The sequence below is a fragment of the Danio rerio genome, chromosome 14 (genome assembly GCF_052040795.2).
Source record: "Danio rerio strain M-AB ecotype USA chromosome 14, GRCz13ab, whole genome shotgun sequence".
Classification (NCBI taxonomy): Eukaryota; Metazoa; Chordata; class Actinopteri; order Cypriniformes; family Danionidae; genus Danio; species Danio rerio.
Genome location: NC_141034.1, coordinates 45,303,636 through 45,330,527, shown reverse-complemented (window position 1 = coordinate 45,330,527; position 26,892 = coordinate 45,303,636). Strand labels below are relative to the sequence as shown.

Sequence of the window (26,892 nt, the reverse complement as noted above, 5' to 3'; positions counted from 1 at the left end):
ACCGGTCACTTCCGTTTTTCACTTTTAGGTTGAGAGCGGCGTAATCATCGTTTTCCTAGAGCGCCAGTTCAGCTTGCTCTGGTCCTGCTTATAGCGCATGTGTTTGGACTTTTGGGGAAACCGAAGCACCTGGAGAAAACACGCACAAACAGGGGAGAACATGCGAATATGTTTACATTCTGAAAGCATCACTCTATGTAAGTTTCTGGAGATTGTGAATTTTGTAGCCAGAAGTATGTATGGATGCATTTTATTTTTAAAACAAACACTACAGGGCAGTATAACTCTATATTTCGCACTTCCTAGCTGACCGATTATCTCCATATGGATGGTTTCCTGCTGTTACCAGTTTGTCCCGTTAGCTTGACATGTAAGTCAGCGGACTTAACACGCAGAGAGGAGTTGACCATGATGACAGGGTTCGAGTCCAGTAAAGAACGGCTTCAGAAAGTGGGTAAGACAAAAACAGGATCCAAAAAATAAAATAAACAAGTAAATAACAGGGTGAGAATGTGGTAAGGTCTGAAAACGTGGTAAAAATCAGGTGAGGGCTTTTCTTTTTCTGGATTGCTTTTCAAAATTGTTGGTTGGGTGTAGGGAAGTGGGTGGGCAAGACAATCAATACAATGGGTTGGGTTTAGGGAAGGAGGAGGGTGGGTCAGTTTATTAGTCAGTCAGTCAGTCAGTCAGTCAATCAGTCAACTAGTTAGTCGTCAGCGGTTTCTGGTGGGTTTACGTGAGAACAGCATGCGCGAATGGCACTCGTGAGAGAAATTTGAGATCTCAAAAACCATACACTGCGGCCTCTGGTGGATTCGCGAAAACAAAAACTGATAAAAAACATACCTCCTGGGAGGTTTTTGGCAGTCTCCAGAAATTTATATAGAGGTACGTATTTAGAATAAGCCTGGATTGAGCCACCGTGCTGTCTGTATTCATGTTAGATATATTAATTTACTCTATATTCAGCTTAAAAACAAATGAAGACAGCTGTGACAAATTTTTTTTGCAGTTAAAGCTTTGTTTCTTCTAATTATAACTTTGCCATAGCTAGGATTGTGTATCTTGCAATGTGATATTTCACCACAATTTTATGGCTAATTTGTATGATCTCATTTATACATGTTAGTTCGATTTGTTTATTCTCCATTGGTGGTTGGGATTAAGGATGGGGTTTGGATGGACACCGTATTTTAATGGTTTATGGACATGTAAATCATTTGAATACATACTAATTAAATACTTTATAAACAAAATTTGTGGATATTTATGCTTTGAGTTTATAGCTTGTGATTGCTCTTTTAGGGTGGCACAGTGGCTCAGTGATTAGCACTGTCGCCTCACAGCAAGAATGGCGCTGGTTTGAGCCCCAGCTGGGTCAAAATTTTACAATATTTTAATGCTATTTTTTTCTTTCCAAAAAGGAGAAGCTTTTAAATAGACCTATTATGCAAACATCACTTTTATAAGTGGCTTAAACACAGTTGTCAGCAGAAACACTTTGATTGACATTCTCCCTAAATATGTGTGATCAGTACGGGAAAGCCCCGGCCATAAGTGATGATCTCTCTCTCTCTCATTAGCATAGAGCATTAGTCTTGTTTTTGAATCTTACATTATGCAGACACAGAGACATTTGTAGCTCCACCCTCTTTTGAACAGAGAAAAATCTAATTTGAATTTAAAGTGACAGACACCAAAAATGGCACAGTTAGGATTAAAGCCAAAATGAGCCCTTTTAAAGGGTTATAAAACATTATTTGTTAGGTATTTGGAGCTGAAACACCATACCATCTAGAGACTTATTTCACATCCTGTAAAATGGGGCATAACAGGTCACCTTGAACGTCTTCCAGAATCCCAATGTTACATTGCAGTGTTTCTTTTAACTCGGTTCTTGTTTTGTCACAACATTTTTAATTCAAGATTTGGTGAATACAAATTTTTTATGCCTATAAAATGACTTTAAAAATCTAAATACATTTGCTACAACAACAGACGTATTTTACATTATTTCAACAGTCAGTGACTGGTGTTATTATACAAGTGCTTACTCCACATTTTAATGTAACATTTTAATAGAGCATCAAAAGCAGTGTTTACCAGTAATTGCTAAAGGCTAGCTGTGTGACAAAGGCATGTTCGAGAACTCCTCCTGATTTTAACCTTTCACCAGTGACTAGAAATTGTACACGAACTCATTAAACTTACACAAGAAGAATCTCCATTTGATCTTCATGAACAATACAAGAATAGTACACCGCTTGCACTGTGACCCTTTAATAGAAGTGGTATTTTCCCCGGGTTCAGTCTCTTTGTGTTTGTATATGTGTGTGTGTGTGTGCATATGTGTGCTTGTTTATCTACTGCACACCAATAGAGGAGGTGTGTGCTTGTTTATGTTTGTTGTCTGTATGATGAAGGAGCCCTCAGGCAACGATAGAGCACACAGGCTCTCTAATGAAACGTCTGCAGCCTTTATTGAGTCTAATAACACATCATTATATGGGGCAGTGGACCCACCCTCTGTAGTACAATAGAGATCTGCACAGATGAAGACTTTTTTTCTTTTCTTTTTCATTGTACCCATCCACTTGCTGTATGATTATGCAGTATATAATAACCAATTCACACATTTTTGATTTAGCTTTAGTGATTTTTATATTTTAAAGCACTAAATCAAGCACTTTAAGTACAACACAAAAGCTTAAGCAATTCACAAATACACTACATTGAAAATGATATCACCAGTTTAGAATTGGACATAAAGGGCTTTATTTATTTATTTTTTTTAAAAAATTTATTATTATTATTAATTGTTAACAAAACATACAGGCTGAAAAACCTATATAATGAAACATATCAATTCAACCCCCACTCCCCCCACCCCCACCCCCTCCCCTGCGGTCTCTTGAAACTGGGCTTTAGAATGAATAGAAGTTAACATAAAAACAAAAACAGAATACAGTATCAAATATCAATTATACAAAGCAAGGCAATCATTCTGGATCCTGATCATTTCTTTGTGCAATAAACAAGGAGATTTTGTCAGCAGCTAAAGTCCAGATCTGTAATGTACTCATTTGTACCAAGTTTACTCGCGCCGTGGATAACTCCAACATTATAATGTCTTGAAGTTGTACCAACCACTTGTACATGTCCAAATTATGTGGAGACAGCCAATGTTGGGCTAGTAATTTTTTAGCAGAAGTTAGGCCAGCCAGCCAAACAGCTTTTTGTAGCTTGGTAAGGTTCAATGTAGAATCATCACTCAGTAATAGAACAGAAGGATTCAATGGTACAGGATATTCAATAATTTTTGATAGGATGACACATAAAGGGCTTTATTTTAACGAAGGCAAAGTCTAAATCGTATGGCGCACAAGCATTAAGAGTGTGTCAGAATCCACCTTTGCTATTTTAAGGAAATAAAAACCGCTCTGCGGCGCATGGTCTAACAGGGTTAAACTTATTCTCTTAGTTATGGGTGTGTTTTGAGAACAAACCAATCAGAGTCTTATCTCCCATTGCCTTTAAGAGTAAGTTGTGTCACGCCATAACGCATTTGAACACTTCACTAGCAAGAAAACAGTTAAACAGACCAACTGCAGTGCAAGGATAAAGAATGAGCCTCCTCCAGAGGCCTTTACTTTCACTTTCTCTCTTTCGTGGATAAGGAAACGTGTTGTACGCACAGACATCCATCAGCCTTAATAATTCATTTTGTTGGTTAAGCACAAAGATTTGTTTCAAAACAATGTCATCATCTGTTAAGCATTAACTCTACATTTAATAAGCAGTTTATAACTGCAGCTGCAAATGCTGTATTCTTGACTTACAAACACATTTATCATGTGCTTAATAATTGTACTTTCATACTTTAATGATTTATTTTTCATTACTAAATTAAGTACCGCATTATTTACAAAATATTTTTTTAGAAGTAGTTTGTTGTTTTTTAAGATCATTCAGAATGAGTAAGTAAATGATTAATAAACTATTACAATTACATTTATAATTCGTATTATTCAGGTATATACTAATAGTTCATTTGAATGTTAATAACTGCATGGTTAAGTCAACTTCATCCAGTTTTGTGAACTAAAGTGATTTTAGTGCTATTTATGCTTTATAAATCCCTTAAAATGACAGTTAAAGGCTCAGCTAAATTCTAAACAGGAAAAAAGAAACAAAACTACAGTATTAATTTCTATTCATTTGAGGAGACACAAATGAAACTGTATCAAATAAAAAATAAATCTTTGCAATCTTATCTAAAATTACATTTCTGTACAGTTTAAACATTGTGTCCAATTATATTGTTAAATTATTTTATTGTTGTTGTTTTGTCCAGTTGGATGTCGTATTTTGACACCCCTGCTATTCAGCAATCTATAAACTTTACAGTAATTTTACTTTTTAGATACGATTTCAAAAATTATTATTCATTTAATACCAAGCCTTTAACTGTCAATTATAAGGCATTTATAAAGCATAAATAGTCCTCACTAATAGCATTTATTAACATACATAGTAACCATTACTATATGCCTGAATAAGATATATACAAGTTGATTTCAATAGTTTTGCTAACACATTCTATATTTCCTTAAATACCACCAACTACTCTTAAATACAAATGGTTTGTAAATAATGCAATACTTCATTCATTCATTCATTCATTCATTTTCTTCTCGGCTTAGACCCTTTAATAATTCAGGGTCGCCACAGCGGAATGAACCGCCAACTTATCCAGCAAGTTTTTACGCATCGGATGCCCTTCCAGCCGCAACCCATCTCTGGGAAACATACACACACATTCACACACACACTCATACACTACAGACAATTTAGCCTACCCAATTCACCTGTACCGCATGCCTTTGGACTGTGGGGGAAACTGGAGCACCCGGAGGAAACCCACGCGAAGGCAGGGAAAACATGCAAACTCCACACAGAAACGCCAACTGAGCCGAGGCTCGACCCAGCGACCTTCTTGCTGTGAGGCGCAAGCACTACCTACTGCGCCACTGCTTCGCCCTATGCTTAATTTAGTAATGAAAAAATAAATCTTTAACAAATTATTTTTAAAAAATCCAATTACTAAGCACATTATAAATGTGGTTAAAAGTCAAGAATACAGCATTTGTAGCTTAAGTTATAAACTGCTTACTAACCAATTAGATGTATTAGATGTAGATGTATTATGTAGAGTTAATGCTTAACAAATTATGAATTCACTAGATGCTAATGCTTAGTAAAAGATTCATAGCGTGTAGGTATTATAAAGTGTTACCAAAAAGTTCTTCTGGAGAATTTCAGGGTGAATTATATATGTATATGTATATGTTTATATATATATATATATATATATATATATCTGACTGTGTTGTCCTAATGAGCACACATTTGTCTGACAATCGGCCTCTATCCATGGAATGATTAAAAATAACAAGCACATTAGTGTTTGTATGTCTCGGTGGACACTGTTGATTCAATTATCACTAATTCGAGGCTACATTCAACTAGATCTGTTGAAAAAAAGTTTTGGTCCCACTTTATATTAAGTGGCCTTAACTAATATGTACTTAGTTTGCTACAATATACTTATTGTGTAAATACATGTATTTACTGTGTACTTATGCTTGATTGAATACATGTATGTAATTATACCTGTAAATAACTTTTGTAATTACATTTGTAAATACACTGTTTACCATCCCTTACACCTTAACCCACCCTTAAACCTACCCATCCCACCAAACCTGTCCATAACCCAACCTCTATCCCAACTCAAAAGCACCACAAGTGTTCTCAAATACATTATAAACACAGTAAGTGCATTGTATTTATTTTTTGATGTAAGTACATAGCAGTTAAGGACACTTAATATAAAGTGGGACCAAAGTTTTTTTCTCAAAATAATCTGTGTGGACTAGAAATAAATTTGTAAATGAGGACCAACAATCAACAATAGTTTCTTTGTTGCTTTGACATTTAGCAGTGGTTTTAATCCAAATGGGCTTCGTATTAAAGGAACATTCTCATTGGAGCATCCTAGGATCTTGATAAAGGGTACAATGTTGATAGCTCATAGATTTAAAGATTGCAGAATTTGCACCTGTTTTTGGGGGGTGTTTTCTGGCTAGGCAGCGTGGTGGCTCAGGGGTTAGCACTGTTAGCTCACAGAAAAAAAGGCTGCTGGTTCGAGTCCCAGCTAAGCCAGTTGGCATTTCTGTGTGTAGTTTGCATGTTCTCCCCATATTCATGTGGGTTTCCTCCGGGTGCTACGGTTTCCCCCACAGTTCAAAGTCATGCGCTATAGGGGAATTGAATAAGCTAAATTTGCGGTAGTGTATGAGTGAGTGTGTGAATTCAAGAGTGTATGGGTGTTTCCCAGTACTGGGTTGTAGCTGCTAGGGCATTCACTGCGTAAAACATATGCTGAAATAGTTGGTGGTTCATTCCGCTGTGTTGACCTCTGAGAAATAAAAGACTAAGCTGAAGGAAAATGAATAAATGAACAGGTTTGTTGTAGTGTTGATCACTTGGTAGCTGAGAAGGATGCTTTGAAAATGGTTTTCAACTTTATCAAGAGCTAAGAAGTAGTTTGAAATATACAAGCAGTGGTATAATGTTAGCAAACATCCCAATAACACCCGTTCGGCTGAGAGTGGTGTTTAGATGAATATGTAAATGTGGGCTTCTCAGTAACAAAATAAACATGCAACTAAAATGACAGCAGTGAGAAAACAGCCGTATCTGATAACAGCCGTGTTTACATGAGCTCTGCAATTTGATGCTCTAGTCAAGTAAGGTCATGTCAGGTTTATTCACACAGCACTTTATACAGCAGACTGCTTTGAAGCAAGCAACTTTAGAGTATTTAACATAAAAAATAACAGCGTCAGAATTGCTTTCAAGTTGAATTACACTTCAAGTGTCTCTTCAGAATTTTCCCTGTAGAGCAAGTTTGTTATAGTCAACTCAATCAAATAAAATGCAAAATGAATCAATCTTGATTCAAACAATTAATCAACGCTACAGTAGTATCTCAATGATATTAAAATTACACTGCTGTTGAGCAAATTAGCTCAGTCAAACAGTTCAGGCGGATTACTTTTTTCTTGTGCACTGAAAATGTGTGAAATGTTTCCATCTTATATTTTTTTTTACATCTTACCATACAGCAGGGCTATTCAATTAGTTTGTCATGTGGGCCAGTTCATGAAAAGCATCCCAAACGAAGGTCCGGAGAGATATGCCTTGCTATATGAGTGATAAGACAAATGCATATAAGAGCCCATATGCTGTATTTTTCCTTTAGACACCCACATTGGCTTTTTCTACATTAAAATGTTAATATATTGTATTTCGAAACTACATAACATCAGCGCATTGTACAATAGACTTTTTTACAAACATTCAAATGTTGTATTTCAGAGCACAACAAAAGCAGTGCATTGCTGAAGTAGGCTTCTTCTACATTCAGACACGTTCAGATGTTATGTTTTGAACTGCATAACAATTACGGATGCAAAAATCATAGATTTTGGTTGTACGATTATAAGAATAATGATGGTTTCATGGTTATCAAGTCTAATGTAAATTCAAGCTTTATATTAGGTAAGTAGCTGTGTAGATTAACTGTTGTTGCCATCTGCGTTCATGCATACATAATCATTTTAATAATGATTCGTCTAACATATCTTTTGTTTACATTGCCCTAAAAGGCAAGCACAACTCTCACCGTCAGATGTTGTCTACTGCGTGCGCCCTGGAAAGACACAAGTGCGTTGCTCCACTTGTGTGCATATATATATATATATATATATATATATATATATATATATATATATATATATATATATATATATATATATATATATATATATATATAGTTGCAAGCGGAAAAGTCGTGATATGGGAACGACCGCTGCTATAGTTAATCTGGTGTGCGTGCGTATTAGCCTCGTTGAACATACTTGGAATTTTAAACTAGCGCACAGTTGGTAATTTGGCATAACTTTTTGTTTAACTGCAGCAGTTTTGTTTTATTACGTTCAACAGAAATATGGCTTAGAGAAGCCTTTACAATTAACTAACTGTGACTTAAAAGCACAGTTAATAGTGAAATCGGCTAACTGTTGCATCCCTATTGACGATATCAATGCATAGTACAAAAAGCCTTTTCTACAAACACATCCAAATGTTTTCGGCTGCCCGCGCCACTGGCTTATGGTGACTCACGCTCTGCGCAGCCTTTAACTGCAGCTCATGCTGCATTGAACAGACGCAATCACTTCATATAGCGGACGTTTTTCGACTGAACTAAAGTTATTTTAGGTGTCTTGATCACACTATTTGGAGGGCCAGAACAAATTGCCTTGGGGGCCAGGTTTGGCCCGAAGGCCGCCATTTGAATACCCCTGCCAATACAGTCATGTGAAAAAAATAGGACACCCTAATAAAGCCTGTGTATTTTGTAAGATTTTTTAATAAATGGTTATCTAATCTGAATTTTATCAATACTGAAAGATTAAGGTAAGATTACTAAACAATTAAAACTGAAAAAGATAATAATAACCAAGGTCTTCTGTAGATTTAATTCTACAAAAATGTATATTCTAACTGAGGGAAAAGTAAGGACACCTCATATTTATTCACACTTAAAATCAAATCACAGACAGATGTACCACATCAGGTGCACGTTATTCGAAAAGTGTTATTCAGCATTTTGAATGAGGCGTGCCCTTTCTAAACCTCTGAAATTTATTTTGCTGAGCTCCTGACTGTTGAAGTGAGAATGCGCACCATGGTGAGCGCAAAAGAGCTGTCTGAGGTCTTCAGAAAAAGAATTATAGCCGCCTACGATTCTGGTAAGGGATTTAAAAATATCTTAAAAGATTTTAAAAATTAGCCATTCCACTATCCATAAAATAACCTATAAGTGGAGGGCTTTTAGAACAACTGCCCACATACCCAGGCTCTGACTTCTGTTGATGTGAAAGTGCATGTGTGAGGAGGAAACCTTTGCTTTCTAAGAAAAACATCAAAGCTAGACTGAAGAAAGAATATTGACAAAGACCAGAACTTCTGGAGTAATTCTTTTAACAGATAAGTCTAAAATTGACATGATAGACAGGTGACATGTTTGGTGTAAACCAAAGACAGCATTCCAGGAAAAGAACCCCATTCCAACTGTGAAGCACACAGTTGAAAGTGTCATAGTTTGGGGTTGCTGGTCAGCTCACCATCATAGAATCTGCCATTAATTTTACAGTGTATCAGAAGGGTGCTTGAGGAACACATTAGACCAGGGGTGGCCAATCCTGTTCCTGGAGATCTACCTTCCTGCAGATGTCAGTTGCAACCCTTATCAAACACACCTGTCTGTAATTATCAAGTGGATTTCAGGTCCTAATTAATTGGTTCAGGTGGGTTTGATCAGGGTAGGAGCTAAACTGTACAGGAAGGTAGATCTCCAAGAACCGGATTGAGCACCCCTGCATTAGACTATCTGTCCAAAACTTAAAGCTGAAACAGAACTGGACCATGCAACACGACAATGACCCAAAACATACGGGTAAATCAACCATGGACTGGCTGAAAACTGGCTGAAATGGACAGTTTTGGAATGACCAAGTCAAAGCCCAGATCATAATCCTATTGAGATGCTGTGGGGTGACTTGAAACAAGCTGTGCATGCACACCTCTCAGACATCTCACAGCTGAAAGAATTACACTTTTTTTCAGACATGATATTAGAGACTGGTAGATGGCTACAAGAAACATCTTAGTAATTTCAGCCAAAGGGGGTAACACTAGCTATTAAGGGATAGGGTGTCTTAACTTTTTCCTCAGATAGAATATGCATTTTTGTAGAAAATCATTCACAGAAGATCTTGAAAGTTTTTTTTTTGTTTGTTTTAAATGTTTATTTATGTACCTTAATTTTTTTGTATTGTTAAAATTAGAATTAAGGGTGCTTTCACACCTGCCTCATTCAGTTCAGTTGAAACACTCTAGAGTTCGTTTTCCCTCTTGGTGCAGTTTGTTTGGGCAGGTGTGAATGTAGCTAATGTACTCGAGTGCACACCAAAAGCGGACCAAAAATGCGTACTTTTCGTGGTTGGGTCTTTTTTAGTTTGCATCATGTTCTCACCACAAACAAACTACTCCAGGGTTCTTTTGAAAGCAATTAATCCATAAAGTACGCTTTCAAATAAACCCTGGAGTGGTTTGTTTGTGGTGAGAACATGATCCAAACTAAAACAGGCCTAACCGCAAAAAGCTACACCTGCCGTAGTACGAAGCGCTGTGCATAATATAATGTGGAGGAAAAATATTTGTTGACAGCGCTTTACCAACAATTTTAAACAGAGAGAGAGGGAAAGCTGATGGATCATTGATGATATTTCCGGAAGATGACGATGTCGCAGTTTAGCTAAGCAAAGATTATTTATGAACTAATTTTGAGAGAATCACATGCTTATGATTGACACGGCTGGCCCTGAGTCAAGCTAATGTTCAAACCACCAATCAGACGATTCGTAACTCAGTATAAATAACCAAGTATCTTACCTTTAGTCATATTCATCTTGAAGAATCCCCCCTTCCACCCCCTCTCCTCCTCTTTTTTCTCTATAGGGCAGCACAGCGGCCCAGTGGCTAGCAGTGTGGCCTTACAGCAAGAATGCCTCTGGTTCGAGTCTCTACCCGGCCAGTTGGCATTTCAGTGTGGAGTTCATGTTCTCCCCGTGCTCGCGTGGGTTTTCCCCGGGTCCTCCTGTTTCCTCCCACAGTCCAAAACATGAGACATATGTAAATTGACTAAACCAAGTTCTCGAGATCTAACTGAGCTCAAATTTCCCTCTCACCCTGCAAACGGGAGAGAGCCCCGGGCTCGAGGATCTTATGAGCTCAGGGCTCTCTCCCGGAAGAGCATGCCAAACTAGCTTACCAATCATCAGCTAAGTGTGAACTCTTGACATTAATTCACACCTTCTCCTGAAGTGACTTGCTATGCGCCTTCACCATTTGCAATGCATTAATAACATTGTTTTCCAGCTACAGCCGTGCTTCATTCTCAAAATATATAGTTTGTCTAAAGTGATGTATACAAACAATATAGTATACTATAACCAGGGATACAACCAGTCAGCACAGTCGTCCCTCCATATAAAAAGGGACATTTTGTATCTTCCGATTTGTTTACTTGTGGGAGTTCCAGTTGTCATAGTGTTAATTCTGACCAATCGAAAAGAAGTTTAGAAAATCTGTTCAATAACATCTAGCCAATGGGTGATGTGGATTTTTTTTTTGACTGGTGCAGACCAAAACAATCAGTTTCGTGTGAAAAGCACCCAAATACTGCAGAAAAATGCTACAGTGCATTATTTGTTGCCCTTGGTCCGGACCAAATAAACCGAACCACAGATGTGAAAGCACCCTAAATAACCATTTGATTAATTAAACCTTACAAAATACCCAGGCTTTCATAGGGAGTCCTAATTTTTTACCTGACTGTATTTCAATAGTTTTATTTCCATTTATATCCAGATTTTCACCATAAAATAATAATATTTAAATAGAAACCCGCCTTATAAGTTATTTAGGAGAATAGCACAGAAGAATACCAGTAAAATCTGTGTGAAAGCACACCTGAAGCCAAGAAACATAATAGTGACCCAGGAAAATATTGCTGAGATGAGCTCCAAAAGATAGTTCTTTTTTATCTAGAATTCAAAGCTATATGTGTGCTGCAAATCTAACACTACCCACACCTCTAACAGCTGCAAACCTACAGCGAAGCAGCTTCATGCTGTGAGGCCGCTTTTTATCAGCAGAGCCGGAGCATCTTGTTAAAATAGAAAAGAAGTCAGGATCCTGAAAATACAGTGAGATGGAAATGAATTTGTTTTCCTTAAAACAAAAACACAGTACTGACACAAATAGGTAAATGCTCTACGTTGTCTTGGTGCACCATTATCATGTGACTAACCTAAAAGGCCTGGGGCCTCATGTACGAAGACTTGCGTGGAAATCATACTAAAACATTGCGTACGCACAAAGCTGTAAATGTTTGTACGCAGAAAAAAATTCAGATGTATGAAACAGTGTGGACGCCGAATCCCACCCATATTCTTTTGTACATCTGAATGAACGTGAAACTGAGCACAACATACACGAGCGCAAAACCCCTCCCTGCCTCCTCCCCCGTATGAATATGCTAATGACTCTACTTTGGCAAAACCCAACGAAAAGCAATGGCAAAAGCAAGCAAAAAGAGAAACTTTGAACAGAATGTGAATTGGAGGTGCTCCTTTCAGAGGTAGATCGGAGGAAAACGGTGTTATTTGCAAGTTTGTTCTCCGGAATTAACAACAAAAGAAAAAAAAATAGAGTTTGAGAGTTTAGCTGATGTGGTTAACACAGTTGGGTCTGAACATCGCACTGTGTGGATTTAAAAAAGAAATAGTGTGATTTATAGGTGTAAAATGTTTTGGTATTCTGAACAGTCTTAGTGGCGCAGCTCGTAAAAAGTATGTCAACGAGTTTTGACACGTTCGAGCATGAACTCGGTTCGAATCCAGCGTCTGATGAACTCATTTTTCTTTTTTTCCCCGCTACGTATCAGATTTTGCCTATTGTTTATCACGAGAAAGACAAGTAGGAATCATTAATAAGTCTGTGCATCATATTTTATTTGCACATTTATTGAATGGAAATGAATTCATCTTCAGATGGTGCCTTTATAGCAATGTGTGTGCAGTAGATAGCTCCGATTACCTTGGGAAAACAGCCGACCGCTGCAAATTGCCCTTACACAACTGCCTCTAGGAGTCGCCAATGGAAATAAAACAGACACGCACAAAAAATGTGCGTATGCCAGCCATGAAGCTGGTGTGGTGCTGCGCACATTCCCACGTTCATTTCATCCTTAGTAAATCCAAACGTGAGCCATTCTGAGCGTGAAACCTGGCGTACGCAAAGTTTTTGTGCGTACGCAGCGTTGATACATGAAGTCCCTGGTGCGAGTCTAAAATGGTACATACTTCAACCATGACTTAATGCGGTCATTGCTGCATTAGCTTTGCAATATATTGCCGATTGTTACCATGTCTTGTGGACATTCAGTTAACATGTGATGCAGTGATTTTGCTCATATTAAAGGAGACATACAGTTGTAGTCAGAAATATTAGCCCTTGTGTTAAAGAACCCTTATTATGGGTTTTTGAAAATGACCTTTCATGCAGTGTGTAACACAGCTCTAAGTGAAGTGAAATGCCCAGCTAAGGCTTAAATCTGAAAGTGGACAGTGTTTAAAACTATTGATTCATCTATAAAAGAGTCAACTCATAGTGTTTCAAATGAATCGTCTTGATAGGGAGTCTTTAGCTGTTTCAAACCCGGAAAAATTTAAACCTGCGGTCCCGCCCACAAACACAGTAGCAAAGAAAAAGAAGAAGACAAACCCTGTCGCAGATCCCGGTTTAATCAAGTCAGCTGGATATTATTGGAAGTGTGAGGGAAACACACACTGTGTTTTCTCTACCCAAAGAAGAGGCTGTAAAGAGTCAGTGGTTGAAGTTTATTTTTGCAAAAATACCTCAGCAGTATAACCCAGCCTGCGTGTTTCAGGCAGTCTCTGCGATTTGGGGGTGGCTGAGATTATAGGAATTTTCTGGGATAAATAACAAAATGGGTGGGTGGCTGGAGATGGGTCTGAAATACGGAAGCCTTCCAGGAAAAACAGGAGTGTTGGCAGGTATGCTCACACATACACTCTGCACTCTGACTACTTCTATATTGTTGATAAGCCATGGTGGCCATTTCACTCTGTCTTGCGATGAACGCTGTCAACCAATCGCAACAGGCTGTCATCGGTCCAATCAGCGCAGTTTAGCTTCGCGCTAAGGAGGGGTTTGGGAACAAATGAATCACTGAACGATTCATATGGGAGTCGCTTGGATAATTTAGATAAAAATAAATGCATATTATAAGACCATGAAAGTGTTTTTTCAATGCATATTACTGTTGTTGGAGACCCCCAAAACCAGAATATGACCCTATTTCATGTATAATAGGGGATCAATTTAAACTCTTTTAAATCTTTCCCACAATTTCTGTTTAACGGAGAGATTTTTTTTCAACATGTTTCTAAACATAATAGTTTAAATAACTGATTTATTTTATCTTTGCCATGATGACAGTTCATAATATCTTACTAGATGTATTTTTTAGATATTATAGTATTCAGTTTAAAGTGCAATTTAAGGGCTTAACTAGATTAATTAGGTTAACTAGGCAAGTGGGGGTAATTAGGCAAATCATTGTATGACAGTGGTTTGTTCTCTAGACATTGCTTAAGAGGCCTAATGATACTGACCTTAAAATGTTTGCTGCTATGATGACAATTATAATATCTCCTTCCTATGTCACTCTCCACATGCTGGGTGAAACGCTTGGTTGGTTGGCCTGTTTTCCATGGTGCTTTCTTTGTTGGTAGATGCACCAGGGACTTGATTATAGCACTTAAACTTGTTGAAATCACATTTTTATCATGTACACAGACACAGACAGATTAGTTGGTATCCTTGAGTTTTGTCCAGGTCAGTTTCATTAGTTTGCTTATTATTTAATGCTTCTTTTGAACCACATTTTAAAATCAATATTTAATTTTCATCAGTTTATTTATTTATTTATTTATTTATTTATTTATTTATTTTATTTACTTATTTATTCATTTATTTTTTATTATTTATGTATTTGTTTGTTTATTTGCTTACTTATTTATTCATGTATTTATTCATTCATTTATTTTCATTTTTCAATTTCATTTCATTTTGTAATTTCTGATGTATCATTGCTTTTTCTGTTTCAACACTGTAAAAAAGTTAACTCGGCTTAAAATTTTAAGGCAACTTGCTTGCACAGCATTTAGCTTTTTTTTTTTTTTTTAATTTTTTTTATTTTATTGACCACTGTGGGTTTTTCTTTCTTCAGTGGAAGGGTATTACTCAAAAACAAATTATGCTCCTTGTTTAAACTACTTATTTAAAATGAGCTGAAGCCACACAATTCTTGAGTTTTTTTGAGCACAACTTAATTGTTAAGTTAAAAGTTAACCTAAAGGATTTGCTTTGAGAGGCTGCGCGATGGCGTTGTGGGTATCACGTTCGCCTCACATCAAGAAAGTCACTGCTTGAGCCTCGGCTGGGTCAGTTGCCATTTCTGTGTGGAGTTTGCATGTTCTCATATTATATATATATATATATATATATATATATATATATATATATATATATATATATATATATATATATATATATATATACAGCCCTTGTTACCTCTGCCAAATTTGATCTGTCTAAAAAAGTTAGTACACTGTAAAAAATTTGCAGTTTTCCACATTTTGTGATTCATGATTTTATTTTTTATTTTTCCCCATATATTTATGCTTTTGAATTGCATTATGTGACCTTGATCTTTCCTCCAACAACTTTTACCCTTGAAAAGTTTGAGAAAGTAACTTTTATTTACATAGTTTAAGGTGATAATAGTTTATTGTTTAAGGTGATATATTGTCTTGGTTGGTGTTGCATATTCCTGCACAAAACCATGTAATAATATGCCAGTATATTTTTGTTATTTTAAAGACTCATTTCTCTCTCTATTTTTTCTGATACATTCTAGTAATTTCAAACTACTACAATGTCTAGTTTTGGCCAGAGGAGAAATGATCGTGTCCAATTAAAGGCTCCTGCACACCCCGACGCTTTTCGTGTAAGTTTATCGTCAGCATTTTACGAGATGTTTTTCCGCATTCAAACCCACGCAATTTTCACTGGCATCAAGCAGAAGAGTATGCAAAATCCCTTCTTGACGTTAGATGGCGCTACACTACTTTAATCTTCCGACACCCGCTTGTAACACAGAAGAAGAGGAAGAGAGGAAGTTCACATGCTTGTTGTTAAAGTTACAAGTGACTCGAACAAGCATAGATGGTTCAAGCAGCAGCTTCAGCTCTAGCGATGAAGAAATTATTATTGCTCAGCAGAGCAATAAGCAGCTCCACGTTCATATCGCCTCTGGGCATCTTCTTCAATGTGTGCTTGCATTGACAGTTTTGTGCTTGAGCGCCTCCAAGTGCTGTTTACTGTAACCAAAGAGCTTAGAACGACCAAGAGGCGACACTCAATAGAACGGTCCATTGCAAAAGCAGCGCCCAGCAACAGCCCTAAATTCCGGCATTTTGGAGTGAAAGTGATCGGCCGTCCATTGGATCTTATTACTGTCACGATGGCAAGCAGCCGCTTTGTTTTTTATTTATTTATTTATCGCATTAAAGCTGAGATACAACCTGAAAGAAGACAATACAACACTTATTATCACAATCATCAGCACTTTTAATAGTTTATTTTACAGACTTATAATATGCTGTTGTTCTATTGGAGTTTTCATTCCAAAATGGCCGATGACATTAATGGCTGTTTACCAAATTACACTAGAGTGTCGCCTCTTGGTCATTCTAAGCTCTTTGCTGTAACTTCAGCAGCTCTGTCTACGTGAAATAAAGTGTCAATCTGATTGAAGGAGAAGGTTTTAACGCGGCGCTTAAAATAAAAATAAAAACTATCATAACACGTTTTTGTTTTTTTTAAATGACGCTTTTGCGCCTGGCGTTTTGCACGTTGGTGTGCACGATCAAATTCACGCGCTTTATATAGTCACGAGGCATTAAACGTTGACGGAAAACGTGAGCAAAAACGTCTCGGTGTGCACGGGCCTTGAACCTGGTTTCTCTCAAGGTTTTTTGTTCTTCATTTTTGTTAGTTGGTGAAGTTTGTTTCTCGCCACTGGTTTGCTCAGTTTGGGACTTGTGGACCTGCACATTGATGGATTTACTCTTCAGTGTCTGGACTTTCAGCAAAGAAAATTAAACCACACTGAACTGAACTAAACTAAACTGCAGCTCTGAAAACTGGACTAAGGCGTTTGCAATTGACTTGAACTTCTTTTAAGCTGCTTTGACACAATTTACATTATAAAAGCACTATAGAAATAAAGGTAAAATAAACTTTATTGAATTTAATGTCACTTTGTTAAACGGTAGTTGAATTTTCAACATTAAAAGTCGACAGAGCAGAGATCAAAATTTCATACTGCAATTCACAACCGCAAATAAACATAAAACTCTTGTGAATCACAAAATACAGACGCTGTTAATTAACAGATTTGTTTTTATAGTGTAGTATCTGCACATAGATCCACCTCTTCCCTTTGCCTCGACCACTCATAAATACATGTCCCCTTTAAATGAATATACTGTATGTTTTCTGTTGTTTATTTCCCTCCCTGTATTCCCCTAGGTTTGTCAGTGTGTTTTGAGTGGCATGTATATATAACGGGCTGGAAATAATGCAGTTGTTAGTGTCAGCTGCATGCTGGGAGTCTGAGGGTTATTGAAACACAAGGTTCTTCTCTCTCAATCCTGTGTGCAGCATCAGCTGGGAGGCCGACAGAACCTGAATGTCTCGAAAACAATTCCAGTCTGTGTGGGCAGGTGGCTAAACGACTCGCTTATATTTTATTTATCATGTTGTGAAAATGCGATTCCAGCAAACAGATCACATTTTGTCCCATGAGTTCCTCCATGTAAATGCAGGGCAATGGGTTGAGACGTGCTTTCCTGTTTTATTACATGCTGAGACATCACAGAGATGTGTTTTGCTGCTCGCTATGCATTACTCTTCTTTTGACATGCCAGGGTTGAAGATCGGGGCTTTTTATTTAGTTAAAGCTATGACTTACTGGGTAGTAATGTAGGTAGTTTGTGGTGTTTCTTTAAATGTTTTATATAATATTTACATATGTAATGCTGTAAAATATATTTTTTTTGTTTTTTGTTATTATAAAATATAACCAATGCACCAGTCGTATATTTTATAACAACAACAACAATAAGAGTAATAATAATAATTGTAATAATAATAATAATATTTTTTTATTTATTTATTATTATTTCATGTTATCTTGTAACAATTTTACAACACAACCAAACCAAAGTAAAACCAATGTACAGTCATAAGTATTATTATGATTAATAATGATAATTATATATATATATATATATATATATATATATATATATATATATATTATAATATAATAATAATAAACAGTAAATAACAGTAAATCCAAACCAAAGAATAAACAAATTTGTACTTACTTTTTATTTGATACAATTTTTTTCTTTTTTTAAATTGAAAAGTTAAGAATTTACTGTAGTGTTTTTGAGAGTATTGTTTTATTGATTGTTTGGTGCCTATTTTACATTATTAAAAAAATGTAATTCTAAAATAAGATTTAAAGTGTCCATTGATTTCAGATTTAGTTTTTGGTTTGAACGAATACATTTTGACACAATGTAGCTTTTATTAGTGGCACGGTGGCACAGTGGGTAGCGCTGTCGCCTCACTGCAAGAAGGTCACTGGTTCGAGCCCTGGCTGGGTTTAGTTGGCATTTTTGTGTGGACTTTGCATGTTCTCCCCGTGTTCACGTTGGTTTCTTCCAGATGCTCCGGTTTCCCCCAAAGACAAAAGTCTGGTTTCCCCCAAAGTCCAAAGACATGCGCTAGGTGAATTGGGTTAGCTTAATTGTCTGTAATGTATGTGGTTTTTTGTCCTGGTCCTCCAGGTTGGGAGTTGAAAATTGGGCTAGCGAGCCACCTTGTAAAAATTAGATGTTACGAAACACCAACATGGTGTGGCTAAATATACTTAAAATATACTTAGAACCTTGATATTAACGGCCCTGGGAGTAAGTATATCTTTTATATCTAAAATCAAAAAAGTTTTTAAAAAGTACAGTATTTACATGTGTACAAATATACATAAATACAGCGTATAAATACAGCATTTATTTATATTTATTCTCTGTAAAAAAAAAAAAAAGTGTTGCCTAAAAGCTTTTGTTGAATCAACTGATCTTTTCTGGTCATCATGAATGTACAGTTGAAGTCAGAATTATTACTCCCCAAAATGATGTTTAACACAGCAAGGAAATTAGTGTGTCTGATAATATTTTTTTTTCTGGAGAAAGTCTTATTTGCTTTATTTTGTCTAAAATAAAGCAGTTATTAATTTTGTAAACACCATTTTAAGGTCAAAATTATTAGGCCCTTTTAAGCAATTTTTTTCCCCCCGATAGTCTACAGAACAAACCATCGTTATACAGTAACATGCCTAATTACCCTAACCTGCCCAGTTTACCTAATTGCCCTAGTTAAGTCTTTAAATGTCACTTTAGGCTCTATAGAAGTGTCTTAAAAAATATCTAGTAAAATATTCTTTACTGTCATCATGGCAAAGATAAAATAAATCAGTTATTAGAAATGAGTTATTAAAACTGTTATGTTTAGAAATGTATTGAAAAAAATCTCTCCGTTAAACAGAAATTGGGGGGAAAATAACCAGGGGGGCTAATAATTCAGAGGGTTAATAAATTCTGACTTCAACTGTACATCATTCAAACTGACAAAAGATGTTAAGTTAAACTTTGTATAACTAAAAAAGCTATAAATATAAAATAAAACATTTGTTGTCTGGACTTTTTGTCATATAATTGTATTTTTTTTCTGCTGTATATGTTTTTAAGTAGACATTCTGGTGAAGCCTACATATGCTGTTGTCTCACTATAATATATGCTGTTGTCTCAGTATGTTTCAGCAGGGAATAACATTCTGAAACCCTTAGAAATAATAAAACTGAAATGGTGACAAGGTGCCTTAAGAGTATGTCCCTAGACTGTAGATATATGGATGTTTTTTCATTTCATTCCTTTAGTGCTGTGATCTCAGTGCTGTCTAAGTTTGACCATCGGCCCGTGCCCTGTGGCGGCCTGTCGTTTGCTGTGTTGGCAGGGTACGGCTTGAGGCCTTTTCGGACAACAGCGGGAAGCTCCAGCTGTCCCTACAGGAGATCATCGAATGGCTGACAGCTAAAGACGAGGAGCTGTCCGAGCAGCTGCCCATCGGAGGAGACGTCGGGGCAGTGCAGCACCAGCGGGAGTTTCACCAGGTTGGCTGAACACACTCACTCATGCTGTCTTCCCTCGCATTAGCATATCTCTTCTCTTGCTGACTTCGCGCTTGAACACGGTTAATCTTGTCATCTATCAACATAACAGAGTCAATTCAATATTTAAGACTGCAATATGGCAGCAGGAGCTCAGAAGGGATGACATTAAATATCCGAGCCCACCCACCTGTAAGTTAATAAAAAGCCTCGGAATCCATTATCAAGATGCAAAAGTAGACCTGAATAAAACATGTTAATTGAAAACCGGAAACCCCCCTCTGTTTATAACTCACAAAGAGATCAACAATTAATAGAACAAAAAGAACAGAGATGGCAAAATATGCATTCGGAGTTAGTCGTTTAAGATGTGTGTTATTTGATCTATTATTCTTGATTTATTTGTCCAATTAAAGAGTCAATTAATGACAGAATGAATAAACTGCCATCATTTATCAAACCTGTACTCAGTAGTTAAAGTTAGCTACTCTGCATTTTCACACAGCTGAATAGGTCAAAGGTAAGTCGTTTGTAACAGACTCAGAGCTCTGTTTTAACAATCTAAGCACAGTCTAAAGCGCATGGTGCAAAAGCAATAACGGCATGTCTGAATTCACTATTGTTATTTTAAGGACTGAAAAATACAGTTTGTGCCGTGGCGCATGGTCTAACAGGGTTGGGCTCATTTTCTTAATGAGTCATGGGTGTGTTTTGAATATAACATGCATTAAACCAATCAGTCTCATCTCCCATTCCTTTTAAGAGTCAGTTGCATCACGCCATGGCGCATTTGCTTTTTACAAGGTGGACTTTGTAAGTGGAAAAACTGAATGCTTCACTTGCGAAAAAACAGTTAAACAGACCATCTACAGCGTTAGGATTAAGAACAAGCCTCTTCCATTCAGTCTCTTTACTTTCTTTTTACTTTTACTCCTTTACTTTCGTCGATAAGGAAACGGTGTTGTACTCCCTCCACTGAAGACATCCATTAACTTACATATTTCTTTTAGTTTGTTAAGCTCGAAAATTTGTTTCAAAACTATTTCTAAATTCAGTTGTAATGTCCAGAAAACGAATAAATGAACAATAATAATGAAGAGTGGTCAAAAAACTTGGAGTTAAATCCAAATACACGTCCTATTCTTATGCCCTATGGTGATGAGTTTGTCTCCAAAACCTGACAGATAGGCAAATCTAAACTTGTTTTTATTAAAACAAATATAAATATACATATAAATAGTAATAATAATAATAATAATAATAATAATGAATAATAATAATAACATTATACAAATGCAAATTATCATGAATAAACTGAAAAAAAAAACCCTGAGATGAGGAATTCATTGAGGTAGTGATTTTTATATTTATATAGAACATTTGAATCCTTTAATGTTTTTTCATATGTAAAGATATTTGTGTATTGCTGTACATTCTGTGTGTATTAAGCAATGTGTAAGCATTTGGACTTGCATAAGCACATAACATTTGCATATTATAATAATCTGTAGTTTGCATTCTTACAACTGGCTTTGATGAGCTGAGAGAGGATCATGTGAACTCTACTGGTGCTTCTATTGGCTGTCGCTCAATAAAGTTGTTCTTCATTTGCATAAAGTTGAAGGATTCTCAACTTTGTCGCATCGCTCCATACACCCAATGCTCGCTGTCAACAGAGGTCACCGAAAGTCGCTCTCTCTCGGCCAGGGGTGTCTAAACTCTGTCCTGGAGGGCTGGTGTCCTGCAAAGTTTAGTTCCAACCCCAATCAGACACATCTGGGCTACCTAATCAAGCTCTTACTAGGCTTTCTAGAAACATCCTTGCAGGTGTGTTGAGGCAAGTCGGAGCTAAATTCTGCAGGACACCGGCCCTCCAGGACTGAGTTTGGACACCCCTGGCATAGACGATGGTCGACAGAAGTTGCTCACTCTCTGTTGAAATAAACACTTGCTTGTCGATTTGCCACTGCGAGGTGCTCATAGTGCGAATAAGGCTTAATGTCGGTCTCGTTTTAAAAATAAAAGTACCACAAACCCAGTTAACATAAGCTTAAACTTAAAAATAGGCTAAATACTAATATTGTTGTAATCTCACTGAGAAACATTGTAGCCAATCATGTGTATATATATTTCTAATCTTATGTGGATCATCAGAGCTGGGGTTTTTGTTTGTATTGGCCTGTTTTCACTGGGATTTTACGCTTAAAATTTACACGGCAAGGAAACAATCGTGTTTGAGGCATATGGTATGTCAATTCCATGTACCGAAGTTGTATTATGTAGCTATCCTTATAAGTATACGCAAATTTTCAATCTATGGCACCTGTACAATCACTATCTAGGTATCTCAAAATGAACCTAAAAACACAAAATATTAATCATGTAAATTTTGTTTGAGAAATAAATCTAGATTTTCATTTCTTACTCATAAAAAAGATTGAATCAGTGATTGACTCTTTAATCAGTATGTGAGGGAATTACAGAAATGGATTACCTGATTCATTGAAGCGATCTGACTCAAAATAAAGCTTCGTTCATGGATCACATCACTACTTTTCACAGAAACTCAGATGAACCAAGAAAAGCAGGGGTGGATGTCAGGATTTTGTGTCATTTGGGTTTTAAACTGATGACCGATTTGTCATTTTAGGTGAGTTCTGGCTTTAAATATGTACCACTCTTCTGCACACACACATTAAATTTAGCATTCAAACATGTTTTTTCTCCCAGTTTACAAACCCACTCTCCCAGATAAACAGACGCCTTGTAATTGGTCCTGTACTACTGCAGGATACTGTTTCCATCTTAGCACCAATTTCCAGTGCTGTCAGCTGAATAAAGCAGGGGGGAAAAGCAGTACTGTGAGGAAAGAGAGGGAGAAAGAGAGAGAGAGAGAGAGAGAGAGAGAGAGAAAGATCTTTCTCTCTGTGACTGACACATTGAGAAATCAGCCTCCAAATTAAAAGGCCTGCATCTCACTGTCCTTTTCTTGGCTCTCACTTGTTTCTGCCAAAAATATACATCACTTTACTTGTATGCTAGGGTATGCATTTATAGTCGAGATCAAAAGTAGAAAGCTATTTATAAACAGTTGATTAAAGTAATGTAGTCTTCATCATTTAAAAAATGGAGAAATTGAACTTGTATTTACAGTATGCTACTAGAACAGAGTTTTACTAAATAACCAAGGTGCTTCTACAAAACGAACAAAACAAAATGCGGTATAACACAAGCCTTAAAAAACTATAAAATAAGTGAAATACTAATATTGTTGTAATCTCACTGGAAAACATTGTAGCCAATCATGGTCATGCATGTTAATGATCCTGTGTGTATTATCAGAGCTGGGGTTTTTCCTTGAATTGATCTGTTTTTCGCTGGGATTTTATTCAGAATTTACATGAAAACAGGGAAGCAATTGTGCTTGAGGCTCACTCACGGTATGCTATTCACTTTTTGTAGAAAACAGAGTGATCAAAATTGAACAACAATAATTGTAGCAAGAAGAAAGATTACAGATGAAATTTTAGAAGGTTACAACAGCAAGTCACACATTTGTGAGAATTGTTCAGCTGTCAGGTTACCTATAATAGTTTTTTCAGGTATTTAAAGAAATTTCAGCTGCTTATTAACCAATAATTGGGGGGAATCTGAATGTGTTAATTCATTTTGATCTGTTTTTTTTTCAAATAAGTATTAATTTGTTCTTTTTTAACACAAACACATTTTTGTGATTAATAATTTATAAAACCTTCTTAAAAAGTCTCTTTTACTTCTGCTAGAACTGCATCAAATAGGACTAGACAGTGATCTTAAAATTTGGGAAATTGTAGGTTGTTTTATTAGTGCAGGTAACACAATTTTGTCATTAGGACATTATATGCACATCCCAGAATGATTTTTATAACTCTGCATGCAATTTATGTGCATTACACAGCATTTACACGGGGCTTCAGCGTCAACGCTTGACAGAGGGCGTGTCTGAAGTTGGGGCTGACGTGATCGTCATAGCAGTGTCAGCCAATAAAATTAGTCAGCAATAGGCCACTCTCTGCGCTGGTGTATTTGCATACAGCAATCTGATTGGCTGACGCTTCCATCGGCGCCTGAAAAGTTGAGCAAGTCCCAACTTCTGCAACGAGCAACACCTCTGAAGCGGCGTCGACGGATCTACAATGCAGTTCGGCATCACTTGACGTTACCCATTCAAAGAGAATAAGAAGCTTTGAAGCTGATGCCCCGTGTGAATGGGGCCTTACTGTGTGGGCTTGGTTTAGAGATGGCGTTATAGTAGGCGTTAATAAAATACAATGCAATGGCTAATTTCCTTCAGCTTAGTTCCTTATTTATCAGGGGTCATCACAGAGGAATGAACTGTCAACTATTCCAGCATATGTTTTACGCAACAGATGCCCTTCCAGCTGCAACACAGTACTGGGTAACTCAATGGGTAATTTAATTAATAATATGAATAATACTGAATATGAATACGAATGTGAATAATACTGAATAATGTTTTTACATTACTGTGATTGTTTGTGGTTTGGATATGGGTAGATGTTAATATAATACAATTAATAAATAATATCAATAATTTCTATTAACTTCTGGCCACAGCTGTATCTCTTCTAGCACAAGTTGTTTTCCCGTAATGCACAGTACTTTTTGCAATTGGGTCTGTTCGGGTCCAGATCATGTTTCCACCACAAACTAACTGCTTCGAATTTAATTTTGAAAGCATATCGGGACCTTCTTGAAGAGGTGGTCTGCTTTTAGTGCCCAAATGAACCAGACTAAAAGGGAAAATGAACTCAAGTATGAATCATCTGAACTAAATTAGGACATTTTTTGTTGCTCATAACTTTTGAAGAGAAAAAAGACAGACACTGGACAAGGGTTCATCTGTCTATGGTGCAGTTCTCGCATACAATCACATGGAAAGTAATATGAAAGGCTGTCATTGGATTGCATGCATTAGTGCATACACTAATGTATGCGCATAAAAACGAAGTATACTTGGTGCTTTATTTCTCCATTTTTTTTGCTCTTAATGCAATAAGCACATGCACATATGCACAGCCTATCCTCGCTCATTCCACCTGTCACATACTGTTCTCTTTTCCCCTAATTCACCCTGATCGTGTTCCCAATGTGCCACATCGCTCTAAAACTTTTCTGACAAAGAAGGGAGCAAAATCATATATGCTGCTCTGCAGAGAATTACAGCGTTTTAAGAAAATTAAATAATTGATCATAAGTGGATTTCTTCCTCTGCGTTTTTATATCAGACTCTTTTTGTCTTCCCGTCTGATAATTTCTTTCAGGTTTTGTTGATAGATTTAAATATGTTGGGTGTGTTGTTTGCTTTAAAACGTTTGCTGTTTTAAAATGTATGCTGAGGCTTGTCCTTAAAGTCAAATCATAAGTTCATCCCCCGAGTCTTCAAACACTAAATAGACACCATCATTCACTTGATTAAGAGAAACAGGAGAGATGCCAACAGACAAAAAGATCCACTTCTTACAGCTTTTCCAACAAATGTATAATTAATACACGAGTGATCTTAAGTCTTTATTTTTGTTCACTCAGCCAAAGACCTCTGGAGGATGAAGTTTAGCTACTATTAAAGTTTCACAGTGAGTGGAATAAAAAACATTTTCAGGCCTCGGTTATTACATAGAATAGCAAGACGCGGACAAGAGGGCAAGCTTTTCACAAAGACCCCTCAGGAGACCTCTTGATTCCAGCTGCCCGGCAGTTCATTTTTATTTTTAGCTGTGTGATTTCGATTTACAGTTTCTTGATAGCTAATTCAGTTTGTGCAAATGTGGGTGGAGGTTTCAAGGACATGGTATTGAGAAGAACTCCAAATATTTCTTAGTATCCATAATCTGGATGCTGGGTAATTCCTTTGGTAATAAAAAAAGATCAAATAAATAGTCATCTATTGGATCATCCAAATAAATGATTTTTATGTGAGGGAGAAATACAGTTGTAGTCAGAATTAGTAGCCCTCCTGAATTATTAGCCCCCTGTATATATTTTTTTTCCAATTTCTGTTTAACGGAAAGATTTTTTTACACATTTCTAAACAAAATAGTTTTAATAACTAATTAACTAATAACTGATTTATTTGATCTTTGCCATAATGACAGTACGTAATATTTGACTAGATATTTTTCAATATCCTAGTATTTGGCTAAATTTGTTTAAAGGCTTGACTGTGACAGGGATAAAATGTAAACAGATCCAAATGCAAGTAAAAGTTTATTAGTTGAATTGCTTGGTACAATATACAAGGAACAATGGCTGACGGTAACTCCGGTAGCATGGGACGCAAGATAACTCACAAGTCCTGGGGGACAACAGAACGAGACCTGAAACACAGGAACAAACATAATTGCTGAAGGGTGAGAAACAGAATCCTTAAGAAGGTCTCAATAATAAGTTGCCGGTGACCCCACTGATTAGTCAGCTGACTGGAACGCACACTGTCAAGGAAAGGTAAACAAACACTGCCATGCGACAGACATAACAACAAAAGAAGAACACGGATATATAAACCGTGACAGTACCCCTCCTCCTAACAGCATCTCCTGTCATTCTTAGGAGATCTTACTTGGTGATCGTAATCATCAATAAGAGAATGATCCAATATGTCTCTCGCAGATACCCAACTTCTCTCTACACCGTAACCATCCCAGTCCTCCAAGTACTGAAATCCGTGCCCCCTCTTTCTTGAGTCTAGAACGAGGGGACGGAAAAAGACGGGTTAATTGCCGTATGAAAAACGGGCTTTAATTTGGAA

The 26,892-nt window shown here is 36.7% G+C and overlaps 1 protein-coding gene across 9 annotated transcripts in view; it reads left to right on the top strand.

Annotated features, from left to right (window-relative positions):
- drp2 (dystrophin related protein 2) overlaps positions 1-26,892 on the top strand; it is a 337,990-nt gene that overhangs the window by 204,444 nt on the left and 106,654 nt on the right. For all 9 annotated transcript variants that reach the window (XR_015506813.1, XR_015506815.1, XR_015506814.1 and 6 more), the window contains 1 exon segment: positions 19,931-20,087. Coding sequence is in view for 4 of the 9 variants with exons in the window: in XM_087280550.1 (XP_087136676.1) it covers positions 19,931-20,087 (157 nt within the window). In the remaining 5 variants the exon portion in view is untranslated.